The sequence below is a fragment of the Hetaerina americana genome, unplaced genomic scaffold (assembly GCF_022747635.1).
Source record: "Hetaerina americana unplaced genomic scaffold, ioHetAmer1.1.p SCAF_5, whole genome shotgun sequence".
Classification (NCBI taxonomy): domain Eukaryota; kingdom Metazoa; phylum Arthropoda; class Insecta; order Odonata; family Calopterygidae; genus Hetaerina; species Hetaerina americana.
In genome coordinates this window covers 16574203-16587983 of record NW_027287095.1, presented here as the reverse complement: position 1 = coordinate 16587983, position 13781 = coordinate 16574203, and the positions used below count along the sequence as shown (strand labels likewise).

General features: G+C 38.9%; 1 protein-coding gene across 1 annotated transcript in view; it reads left to right on the top strand.

Annotated features, from left to right (window-relative positions):
* Positions 1-13133, top strand: part of LOC139693535 (nascent polypeptide-associated complex subunit alpha, muscle-specific form-like) — a 111252-nt gene extending 98119 nt beyond the window's left edge. The window contains exons 6-10 of the mRNA XM_071591729.1: positions 152-515; positions 2125-2424; positions 5405-5569; positions 7523-7713; positions 10381-13133. Coding sequence (XP_071447830.1) covers positions 152-515; positions 2125-2424; positions 5405-5569; positions 7523-7713; positions 10381-10668 — 1308 coding nt within the window. The 3' untranslated portion in view covers positions 10669-13133. The remainder of the gene's footprint in view (positions 1-151; positions 516-2124; positions 2425-5404; positions 5570-7522; positions 7714-10380) is intronic.
* Positions 13134-13781: the final 648 nt, after the last annotated feature.

The following is a 13781-nucleotide window of genomic DNA, read 5'->3' as shown; positions in this document are numbered from 1 at the left end:
GATTCTTCATAAATGAAAATAGTGTAAATGACATTTAAAAAGATAAAGGGAGATGAAATATACATACATATAAATGATAAGTCTGCGCAAATATTACCATTAAGTAGATGTGACATGGACTCATTGTGCGTTCCTCTTTTATTGTCAACAGGCGGCCCGTGCACCACCGAGCATTGCAACGGCATTGGTGTCTCCCAATGCACCCATCCACCTCCTGGCAACACCCTCCAACCACCAGAGGCACCACCACATAGGAGGGACAGTGCACCAGGTGATGGCACACTCGGCATCTGCCGTGCACCACCCCCATCAGCTGCCACACCAGTCTCCTACCTCGCCCAAGGCCCCATCACCCAGCCACCACCGCAGCACCAACTGCTCACCTCCTGGCGCATCCCTCTCACCCTCTCTTGGCTCGCCTCAACCTTTGGCACTCACGGTGCATGCCCCAACAACCACCCTCGCACCGAGTGCGCCTTTGCACCATAAGTACCACCATTCCTCATCCTCAAGAGGTAAGCCATAGAATCAATGTTTATTTGATCAAGTTTATTTAATTCATTTTTATCAGGGGTTTACTTATGTAATTATTTACAATCTTTATTGGGCAAGATTAAGAATTCGTAGTCCCTTCTTTCACCTCACCTCTTTAAAAATTACATTTAGGATAATTACAAGTGACGCAAGACTCGAAAACAGCTTGTATCACTTTTATTTATACAAGTGGAAATAAACATTCTCCAGAAAGAAACTTACTACTGTTAATAACACCCATCTTCAGTAAAATTCTTGAAATTGAATTGTAAGCTACATCATGCACTTCCTATATGGTTTTATTTGTTCACAAATACCCAGGTTAGTTTGCAAAATAGTATATATTGTGAAATAAACGTATTGAGTTAATAATTTATGGCATCCAAAATTTTGTGGAGTCAGGATAACAATTGGGCACTTCATTTGTAGATTTTGAAAAAGCTTTCTATCAAGTACCACACAATGAGCCGATATACAAATAGTGATTATTTGGAATCAATGAATTATTAATTGAGTCACCCTTTTATTTTTTAGCACAAACAAAAAATAATAATTGATAAAATTAATTTTTTATTTGGTATAAGTAGCCTCTGCCTTATTCCTCAGGGAAACATGATTGGCCCCCTACATTTCCTAATTTGTGGCAGTGATATTAACTGTAAAATCACTAGCAGCATCAGTTTTTATTCAATAATATTTAATATGGCAATTCACTCATCTTCTGAGATATAAGTAATAATAGTATGGTCTGTGAGGCATCTTGCTAACAATCTCATCTGTAGGAACTGTAGTTTCAGGCTTGACAATGTGGAACGTATGCATTGCAAAAAGAAAAAAAGAAAGAAATATTTCTGTTTTTTTTCTGTGGATGATCTCATCAGTACTAGAGATTGGATTCAGGAGTGAGTAAGATGTGTACAAGATTGCATTTCTGGAAAAAATTCATTCACTCCAACATTAGGCCTAACAAGGGGAAACATGTAAATACATGGTATGGATAAAAAATATAGGGAACAATTTTTTACTGATGTGATATTGATGTGTACGTCGAAATGCGCTTGCACCATGGGTTGCACGCGGGGTCTGACCTTCAACATGTACCAAACACTCACCAAATGATTGCTTGCCAGCGTTCGTTGTGGCTAGATTGTGTTTTTAGTGAACCACTGTCAAGTGACTCGGTTTAAGTGTAAAATGTACCAAACGATTGAACTGTGGTACGCCTTCAAATTTTGTGTTGGACTGGAGAAATTGGGTACAAAGTGATATCCATTCCCACCTCACTAATCCAAAGTGTTATAAAAATGTTAGCATGAAATCAATTATCCCAAAATTTTTGGGTTTGTTCTTTACGTGTTGCATCAACCAATTGCCACTGCAACTGGATGGCTATATTTTGGTTCCTTTGGATTGAAAATCATCCTAGGGGTTCTTATAATGTTCACATCAATGCCTGGCTGGAATGCAACCTCATTATAATTGATGAATTTCCTTTGAACCCATCGTCATGTATATGATAACTTTTGTTCTGTGGTGTCATATCATTGTATCTCGCTCATTTATGTGTGTGTTTGTGTTTTCCATTCACAGGCTTGTCTTTAGCTCATAAAAACCTCCACGAGGATGCAAAACCCTCCTTAGTCTCACCAGCAAGTGTGGCCGCAACCATATCAGTGCCTACTATACACCTTGCGGGCAAGGTTGTACAGCAGCCAGTGGCCTTCCTGAGTCCTGTGACGTCTGCTGCCCCCAGGTCTCCTCAAGAAGTCTCACAGGACATGGAGGGGACGATCATGGCACCATCGCCTGGGAAGTTTGCCAGCTCATCCCCACAGCACACCCTGCATGCACTCACCACACAGCAGCCGGCTGCAGTTGCAATTGCTGGAGGTCAGTTCCACCCTGGTGCCAAATCAATGCACTGAAACACTTACCATAGGTGACTACCCTATGAGCAAAAATTAAACATGCATTATATGAAACTGAAAGGGGCATTAGATTTAATAAGCGGAGGAGGGGATGTGGCCCACTGACAGCGTTTGGCTAGGTATATAGTGGCCTGGAAGCAGGCTATTCTAGGTGAAGTCTTCTCTGGTTCTTTGTTAGTTGAGGTCTTCACATCCATCCACAGGGTGCTGAGTGCCGATTCCCAATTTCTGTCTTGTACATTATAAATGATTGTCAAACACTCAGGATGATCAAGAATTCATCTGAGTTTGTCGGTACTCTTAAATGGTTGACAGCTTGCCTCCTCAGACATCATGGGGAGACTCAATCTAATCTCACCGCTGCACTACATGGGGTGAGACCTTTAGGCTGGGCTCCCTTGGGGTGTATGCTGGCAGAAAGTCCACTGTGTGAGCTTAAGTAAAGCACTATTGGACATATCTGACTCTTTTATCAAGTTTATCATCCAAAATTTGCTGAGGGGCTTGAGGAAGTAACCAGGATGACTGTGAATGTATTGCGCTTGAGCAATCATAGTAGCACCAATGAAAATATGGAAAAATATCGAGTAGAGATTAGGATTTTCCGTTTATACAAAGCAACTATTCAACAAGCCTAAGTGATAGCTTCTAATGGAGAAATTGCTGATTTTACAGGATCGACATCGTGTTGTTCCAGATTCACGAAGAGAAGTTATGTATGTATGAGGGTTAGAACTAAGTTACACAAAAGATGCCAACAGAATATGAAGACAAGATAGTCTATTTTCATAAATTTGTCATTGACTCAAGAGCAAGAAGAACTTTTGAACCATCACAAACAGCAAATATGGATGAGGTCTCACTGACATTTGATGTGCTCTCAAACTAAACTGTAGATTCCCACAATGCTGAGAGTGTTATTGTTGAAACATGTGCACATGAGAAACACATTACATTGTTGTCTTATCTTACTGTGCCGAGGGAACAAAATGACTGCATTTGATTTTAAAGAGGAAAACTTTGAATTGATTCTGAATTTTGAGAGTGATGATGCTTAACTACAATATTATAATAAGGTGCTTAACTACAATATTCCCCACTCAAATTTTTATATACATAAATGACTATAAAATTGATACAATAAATAATTATGGAAATTCATAAAAAATGCAGGCATATTTTCTGTAAAACATATATTAAAAAGGGAGTGCATCTTACAAGTATATGCTCCTGTGTTCTATCAGGTGGACATTATGGCAATTAAGAGGTGCATAAATTGTGATTTTAATATTATTATTATATTTATGCAAAAAATTAACTGCAAATGTTCAACCTGTATGCAGAGGAAATGATCAAAGAGGCAAGGGAAGAACTGGAGGTAGGAATGAAAGTGGGCGGGGAATTCGTAAAATCAGTTAGGTTTGTTGATGACCAAGCTTTAGTTTGTCAGTCAGCCAAGGGGTTGCAAACATTGCTGAGTGAATTGGAAATTCAGTGCGACAGGTATGGGATGAAAATCAATATTAATAAAACAAAGGTCATGCGATTTTCTAGAAAGAAAAAGGCTAAGCTTAACATTAGAATAGGAGGGCAAAAACTAGAGTAGGTAGAACAGTTTACGTATCTCGGTAGTGTTTTGGACCAACACGGTCAAAGTAGTAGGGACGTAAGGAGAAGAATTGCGCTAGGCAAAGAGGCTTTCACAAGGAGGAGGGAGTTGATGACAGGGACGTTGAGTAAGGATGTTAAGAAAAGACTCGTAAAAACTTTGATATGGAGCGTAGCTATGTACGGCGCGGAAACGTGGTCATTGAAGCAGGAGGATAGACGTAGATTGGAGGCTTTTGAAATGTGGGTGTGGAGAAGAATGGAGAAGGTGAAATGGACAGAGAAGAAAACAAATGAGGAAGTACTTGGTATGGTGGGCGAAGAGAGGGGTTGTTGGGAGAAATCCTATAGAGGCAGGAAAAGTGGATGAAGGGGGTGTTGACCGGCAGTGGGATGTTGAAGATTGTGATAGAGGGGAGAATGTTGGGCAAAAGAGGAAAGGGAAGGAACAGGATAGGGATGTTGGACGGGATGAAGGGAGGAAGAAAGTACTCAGAGCTGAAGAGGGAGGGACCTGATGTAGAGTAGGATGTTGTGTTTTGCTAGGGGCCACAAATTATTTAATTAGTAATTACATCCATCCAAAAACCTACCTTAACCGGTAGATTACCTTAAAAAAAATTATAAGTCTTGATGTATATTATAGAGAATAGAATAGTTTTTTTGTTATTTTCTTGATCCGATTGTTTATTCTATTTACTCTTCTGAAAAATTTCACATAGTTCAAAATTTGATTACCTGTAGTTCCTAAAGTCATCATTACACAGAAAAATGAAGTGTGAGGTCCTCCCTTCAGGGAAATTAATCAATTTCAAAATTGGTTCCAATGCCATTCCATACTTGTAACAAATTTCTGTCGGTATTTGTTTTATTTTACCATAAATCATTTTGATCATTACTAAATGTTCATAGATATATATATCAAATTAAAAAATTTCATTTTTAAATTGTCCCTCTGATGAGGACTTCTAACCCGGACTATGCACAGGCAAATGAACATTAGTCTTATTGATGCTCTAAACACCAGTGCCGAATTACTCAACCCTAAAAGTAGAGAAGTCATCATTCACTTCTGATGGATAGCGTCATTTGGCCTACCATGGGGTTGCCAAGCAGTTTTTTTAAGTTGAGCAAGAAAAGTCGACAAAGCTCATGTAATGCACCATTTTTCATTTCCAACCTTTGTGAGTAAGTGGGGATTGCGACTTGGCATTGGAGGAATTACATGCTGGAGTTTGCTTTCCGTTTTGAACAAATGGATGAAGTTGATGCAGCAATGGTGCTCGCTTGTGTGCTCACTTGCATTTGCCTCTCTCTCTCTGTCTCTTCTCCAGGGAGCATAACACTGCCCAATGGAGTGGTTGCGCACGCCATGCCCTCACCTGGTGCCGGGGTGGCCCTGGCACGAGCCTTGTCCCCAGGGAATGCCGCCGGCAGTCAAGCGCACTGCCCTCCCTCACTGCCCACAACGCTCACGCTCGCGCACTCACCTACCTCTGGTGAGAGCACTGAATGGCCCCTCTCCCTCCCCGCCCCCCTTCTCTGCCTTCCCCCCTCCTTTGCCTTTACTCCCCTTAAACGCCAGCCTTGTCATCATCAGCGCTTTGTCTCCCCTTTCCACTGAGTGCCATATTCATCACTTTTCATGTTAGCATGCAGAATGAACGTTCTGGCGAAGGGAGAAATTCATTGATTTATGTGCAAGTGTGAATTTTAGCAACTTCTTTCATTTGATTTGAGTGAATTAACTTTCTAAGTTAGATCCAATCATTATACCTGTAAGCCCATCACTCATGCACATAGAAATATCTAATGTTGTAATTTTGGTGCCTCGGAAATAAGGAGAGCACAGAATTGGACTGCCTTTAAGTTTCCACCCAGAGGGCTTCCCAAATCCATTCTTCATAGTTCTACCAATTCAGATGAAAATGTCATGTCTTCAATAATCGGCAATAAGAGCTTGGATTAGGTATTGGTACATGTTCACTCAGTTTTCAAATCATTCATCAGTTTTATCATGGCTGCTACAAAGCAATCCTCAGATTGGTGGGGCTTCTCTTCAAGCTACCCTGTTCGATACGTTCTTACCACTGTTTTTATTCCTCCTTGTTTTCTGGCACTCACATCTTCTTTCAGCCTGTTCTTTTAATTCATCCTTGGGCTCCCTCTGCCTCCTGGTTCTTCCTATCTTAAGTTCCCTTCACTCATGGTCTTAAGTATTTACTATTGTGTCTCAGGATGTGCTCAATCTATCTCCTCCTTCTCTTCTTGCGACTGCCCTCCACAGCCTCCTCAGCCACTCTTCAAAGTATTCATTTATGTCTCACTCAGTCTGTCTATTTCATTTTCATCATCTATATTTCTTTACCACCATGTTTCCAGTGCTTCTGACATTTTATTTTCTGTTGCTCTTATCATCCAGGTCTCTCAACCCACGAGTCATTGTTTCAGCATTTTCATAGATACTAATTTAAGTCCACAAAACTTTATGTAAGAGTACCATTGGTAATTATTGATGGTCACCTCACCGGGTGTTTTGTGGTATTTTTGTAAAAGTATCATGTCTTCTACATCACTATCATGTCATAAACTGGTAAATTTAAATAAGTGGAATGGACTTAGATTTTACAATATCAAGGTTATCATCATGTCCAGAAACACTTTATATTGTTTGGAATGCCTGCATAATAATGTGTGTTATGGAGTTTGCTCTTAAAACCAAGAATAGTATAAAAATTCCATTCCTAATGGTGCAAATGACCTTAGCTATCTGTCGCCTCCCATAAAAACTACTACTACTTTGAAAAATATGCCTATTTTACATAAAAAGCCGGTATAAGTTATGATAAATTGTGATAAAATAATTATTTATGAAAATATCTTAGTGCTATAACTTTTGTATGTCATGTAGTACATACATAATACTAGCATTCAGTTACAATGGACGCACATAAAAACTGTCCCCGCATATGTAGCCAAGGCTGAATTCCCACATCAATGAGCTATTTAATCTTGTACATTAAAGAAGCATTGAAACGAGAGTTTTGCTGCGCAGCGAAATATAGTCCCTTTTATGAAACCATAAGGCAGCACTACAGTGTAGTTTTTTAGCATGCGAGCAGGTAAATACTTCATTGTGCTTAAAAAGTGGGTTGTTAATGTGGAAGGTAAATCACTTGTATTGTAAGCAATGGCTAAAAAGTATGCATACAATTTGAGTGAATCAGTAGTGAGCAGATTAATGGATATTTGGTCTCCATGTTTTGGTGAAATTGTAACTAGTACTTGAAATTGTATTAATGCCATTCTGATTATAAATTCTGTCAGCATCCCTGCCAATCAACCCGATGGTCGACTTTTTGTGACTTGGGTTCATAACATAAAATCACCTTTTACACTGGTTCACTTCAAAAGATGACTCATTGCTAATTCTACCTTCAATCCTCATTCAGGAATCACACACCTGGTGACGCCACTTGCTGGCCACGCTGCTCTGGTGACAACAAGTGGGTGTGGTGCCACTGGTCACCCACTCATGGCACCATTGGCGCTTGTCTCTTCCACTGGTGGGCCAGTTGCAGCACACATCTTAGGTGCCGGAAGCTCTGCATCAGTGGGAGCGGCGGCCACTGTCGGAGCCAAGGTGAGCAAGGGCAGCATACCCATTCATGTTTGTTGTTCTACCTTACCATGAGTGATGACTCTGAAGCCCTTTTCTTTTCACTTGATTAGTGGGATAATGCTGTCAAAATGTAGATGTACCCCCTGCAAGTTAGACAACTCTACACAAAATCATATTGATGCAAGCATGTATGTCCTTATGTTTATTCAGCATAGCCAATTGGTTATTGTTGGTATAGAAATCATGTACCCTTGAGTTTGAGGCGATATGCCAAAGGAATGCCACGGGGGCAATTCCATAAGTCTTCGTCAATTCTGAAATTGTTCAGTACTGTGCGAGGGTAGATCCTTCGAGACACTTTTTGTTCATGATATTCTTATTTTGGAAGAGAACAATTTTCCAGTGGGCACAGTTTTTCTGGATTTTAAGAAAGCCTTCAAAAAAGTACCTCATAGTAAACTACTCACAAAGTTAGAAGCATATATGGCATAGATAAAAAGTATCCTGGGTTGGATTAAAGACTTTTTGAATGGTTGGGTACAAAGAGTGGCGATAGATGGAGTTAGCTCAAATACAGTAGAAGTTACTTCAGGTGTTCCCCATGGAAGTGTTATCAACCTCTTTTATTCCTACTTGGCATCAATGACAGAGTCGCCATAGTCGCTAGTAAGATACATTTATTTGCTGATGATGCATTGGTTCACCAAGATATCTATAATCCTGAGGACACAGTAACTTTACCAGATGACCTAAATACTATAAAATGCTGGTGTGACACTTGGCTAGTAGAATTTAAAAAAGTGCGTAGTGATGAATATTTGGAAAAAGGGCAATTCCCACCCGAACGCCTTCTGCATTGAGAACAACGAAATGGAATGTGTAGACTCAGTTAAATACTTAGGCATTATGCTCATTCATGACCTATCCTGGGTGAAACATATACGAGGAATATGTGGACAAGCTTCTAAAAAATTAGGATTTATTAGAAGAAAAGGTCAAGGAAAAATGTTATCCTTTGCTGGTTAGACCTCATATGCTGCTAGTACATGGCATTCTCACAAAGTTGGATTGTTTGCCGAATTGGATCGCGTGCAGCGAATAGGAGCTAGATTTGTAAGACATTGTTGTGAAACATGTAGCATATCTAAAATTTTAAAGGAGCTAAGCTTGGAATCACTCATCGAGCGAAGGTTAAATTACAGATTAAACCTCTTGCATTAATTGGAAGGATGTCTCTTTAATATTGTCATTGGAAATGTATTATTACCCCCGTCATACTATGGTAGGAGAGATCATTTCAATAAAATTATATAGATTAAGAGTAGAACAGATAGATTAAAGATTGTATTTTTTTCCACAAACCATAAGAGATCAGAATACATAATATCGTCCGACTGCGGTAGGGGTAAATATATTTGGGTCAAAATTAGTCTTGTGTGTATTCAACCCCTGCCTTACACCCTAGTGGTGGCTTGCAGGATATTATAAAATGCCATATATACTACTAAAAATACTATTGCTATTATAATTTTCTTGTATTAGAAAATAACCATATTGGGGGAGAATGTATGTGACGCGCTCATGTCTTTCATTGAATTGCTTCCTTTCAATCACTTAGAATTTATCGAATATTTTCTCAGCCTATAAATTTAACATTACTTAGCTATTAAGTATTGAATTATCTCAGTAAAAATGTCCAGTTTATTTTTTGAGCTGTTACGTTTCCATCCAATTTTTTGTTTCCTAGCTTCTCTTGAGACGAAGTGACTGTTCTCCATATTCAGATTGAGTTGTGATTTAAAATATGACAGTTTCAGATTGTCAAATAAGTCCTATCATACACTGGATTTTATTGTGATTTTCTTTGGCAGTGAAAATTAAAAGCTCTTTAAAATTTGGGTGAGCATGTTTGGAATCCTCATACCAGAGTACCACTCTGTTACTCTCACTGTTGACTCTCGGCATATAGTACTTTCACAATTCTTTCATTTTGGGACAAAAATATAGTGAATTCAAAGGCAATGGATAGAGGTAGGTTTTGAAGAGAAGGCTCTTTCATGAATGAATGAATCAAAATTGTCAATCACATTGCACATTTAGCCAAAAATATGACATAAAGTTAAATGTTAGCACAATAAATTATGGAAACGAAAATTGTATGATCTCTATTTATTGAACACACCTCTTACTTTTGCAGGACTAAAATCTCAGCTACAAAAATTCCTATTGCCTTAATTCTGCCTTGAGATAGTGTTATGTTGCTGTAAACAGTGAAAAATAAATGTTATTCAGTGTTCCTACTTAAATTTTTAGCTTTGAGATACCAAAAAAAAAATATCTGCTTGGCAAAAACCTAAGGTTTCCAGGAATAGAAAACTAGGGCCGAACTATGAGTGAAAAAACTTTTTTTAAATAGGAGTTTTGAATTGTACCCAAGTTTTAATGGTATACATGCTCATCCTGTTGTCCCAGAGATCATATTATGGAACTATACACATAGTGCTATTCTCCCTACTTAAGTCTTTACTTATGTTACATGCTTGTCTTCGCTTGCATGTCTGTCATTGGTTCATTCCTCTTTGAAAAAGCTCTATTCATCATTGCAATGGTGTGATAGAAAGTTATTAGTTGTCCTCCTTTAGATCAGTGTGCACATGAGTTGTGAGTAAATATCCATTGTATCAATAGTTTCCTGGAAACATTTGCCATCCATTGCAGGTCATGTCATCAGGGGCTGCCGGGGCAATTCCCTTGCTCAAGCCAGTGGCTGTGGGTGGTCAGCTTCCCTTGATGAATGCCCAGTACCTGACGACGGCCGCTGCCTTGGGGGGATTGGCACACCTTGTCAAGCCCCTGGTTGTCGTCAGCTCTGCCCCCACCTCTGCACCTAACCACCATCACCACCACCACCACAGTGCCGTTGGCGGGAAGCCGCCCAAATCAGGTCGCACCACCAACTCCTCCCCTCAACAGTGAGCAGCACAAGTGGGCCCTCTTGCTTCCCCCTCCTCTCCACCCAGCACCACCACACCCCCTTCCTTGATTTTCTACTCCCTGGGCACCACTGGAAGTGTCAGGGCAGGAGACCAAAAAAAAGAGGGGTTCAGGAGATTACTGTGCAAGTGACATTTTTGGTCTGTGCATGTGTGTGTTTGCGTGTGTATTTGCGGCACTTGTCCACAATGGATGGCCTCTGGTGGGCATGCATGAGTGAGGTGCGCGCTGTTCCCTCTGGGAGGGATGTGACCGAGGAAGGAGGCAAACATTGCTTTAGAGTGTCCATTTCTTTTTCTCACTATTGTGGCAATCTCGAGGGGGGAAGCCATTCTATGATTTTACAGGCCAGTGCACGAGGCTTACCCACCTCCCTGACTATAGCTCTTGGACATTGTGATGACAAAAAGTGCCTCGTTTAGGCATTATAGCTGAAAACAAACTTAACTCTATGAATATTTTTTTTGTTGCTGTTTTAAAATTGAGTGGCTGGAAAATTAGGAATTATGGCCAGCGTTAGCCAGCCAGCTTTTGATGACAAGGATTTTCTTCCTTCTTAAGTGAGGAATTTTGGTCCAGAGAAGATAAGTGTCATGTTTTTACTTTTTGTGGGCAGTGTATGGAAGAGTGAAGTTCATTTCTGGAGCTCAGACGTTACTTGGATATTTATCAAGTATTGTGTTTGTTATGTGCTGAGTTTTAAAGGAAAATGAAATGTTTGAAATTCTGCATATTTAAATATTAGCTGGGGTAACTGAATGGAAAAACAAAGGTTTTTATATGCAATGGATGATGGGATGAATTATTTTTGACTTTTTTGTAATCAGTTGTTAAGTCCTTAAAACAATGGGTATATGAATCTATATGCACGAAAAACTTATTGTAGAGACTTAAAGAGTTTCTTGTGGATCTCAGTTTTTGCTTCCATGTGAACATGAATGTCCTGTGAACTGCAAGAAAAGTTGTTCCAAGGAATTAGGCCTATCAGAGTGAGTTCTATGGCTGTTGTACCTGTCCATGTGTATATGTGTTTGAGAGATATTGAAGTCAGGAGCAAGAGAATTGTTATAGATTGCGAGGTTTGTTTGTGACAGGAATTATATGGTTGATCAACTATTAAATGTTGGGAATGGTTAATGTATATGATTTTAATTCATCCTAACTGTACTAATGTTATTGTTCTTTACTTCTTCTGTTAATTGTGGCATTTGTGGCTGTGTGGTCTGTTACCTGATGAACTTGAGAGTGAAGATGTTGATTAGTATGCATAATCTGCACACTTTAACATTTATTATTTAATTTTCATATTTCGTGGTGATCACTGAAAAAGTTTGTCTCGTGAAAGGCAATGCAATTTGAACATATTATTTGTATTTTTCTCATGGGGTTTGCAAGTAATGAATGCTCCTTCAGTGTGAAGTTCGCACTTTTGGGAATAGTAAATCTCCACACATTCATGCAAAGTACAAAAACCTAAGTTATACCTCTTTACGCTGTTTCTGTCTAACGCTGGTGCTTACGATGACCTCCACTCTCTTCTGATTACCTCAGTCCCTATTGGAAGTGATCAACACACAAGCCAAGAATGTCCCAAGTGATTATAAAAACCTGTAGGCAGGTTATTTACAGGGGAGGGAAAATAATTAGATAATCATCATTTCTTTGGATCACTAAAAATGATAAAAGCGCTTTCATACAAATTAAGTAGAGGATTTTAGGAAACTCCTCTGTGTGCTAGTAAATCCTCAAAAAGTGTTTGTAATTGATAGATCTCTTTTATCTCTTCCTAAGTATCTGCAGGTAACTCAAACTGTACAAAATATATGCATCATTATATATGATCTTTATCCTGTGATCTTTCATGATTCCTAAAAAAATACATAGCCTCCCAAGTCTAATGGAAGGGATTCTGAATTTTCATCTGAGTATGGAAATTCTAGATCATTAATAGAGTCCCCTCTGATTCGTAGGCTCCCAAAGCATGTGTGTTCTACTTTTGCGTGTTGCTGTAAGACATCCATGGGGCTCCTTCACCGTGTTCTCTGTCAGTTGAGTATGTGGAATTGGTAGTGCTTGATTATGTACATGATTTTGTGCCATTCTCTTGTAAATTTCAAACTTTTCATGTGTTGTCTGCAGCAGTGGTCTCTGGGAGCATGTGTGGATGTGAAATGCCAGTCTCTTCACCTCAGTAGGTAGTTGTTAAAAAGTGGTGACTTTTGAGAATATTGTTTTTTTCACAGTTTGGGTGGTCAAAAGTGAAATTCGAGTGCACAAATTGTTTGCCTCCATTACCCGAATGTCTTCATTCTTTGGGTAATTTGGTGCTGCTCCTATAAAGTGCATTTGTCTTGGCATTCTATGTAAATAAGCTATAACATTATTGTTAAAAGAATTGTTGAATGTATCTAATTGTAAATATTAGGATTAAAGAATGAATTTGCATATTTGTTTGATTATTTTGTTGATATTTCCTTTTTTAGTATATTGGAGGGCAGAATAATGGACTCGATTAACATTGTTAAAAACAAACATTATTTTATTTCTGCCAAGTTTTATCTTATTTTAAGGTAACAAAAATGCCAACGCTGCCCTTTCAGAATTGTTTGTATTCTAATGTTTAATAAGGTAGGCTTTGACACCGACTATAAAACCTATCAGAATTTAATTTAAGTCCCATAACTGTCTGCACCGATAAATAATTTAATCATTTCCTACATGCAAACACTCTGTAGGGCATCCTTTCATAGCTTCAGTTGTTTTTCTGAAAATATCAATTGAATTTTAGCTTTATTACTTATATTTTAGAAAGTACTAAGTATATTTCATGTAATTACAATTTACTTACGGGTGCTTCAATAATATTTCAGGGGTAAGCAGTGGCAAAGAGTTGGTTAAAGTGTTAAATTATGTTATGGGGGTCACCTAAAATCAGAATATGCCAGGTTAACAAATAATATATTGTCAGGTATATTTAATAATCGCTTGCAGAGAAGAGTCAGAGGGCAAATTGAAGGAAGGGGAAGAAGAAAGATGGGGTTAATTGATGGGATAAGAATGGTAGATGCCTGAGAAGCAAATGAAGGATGCTCGGG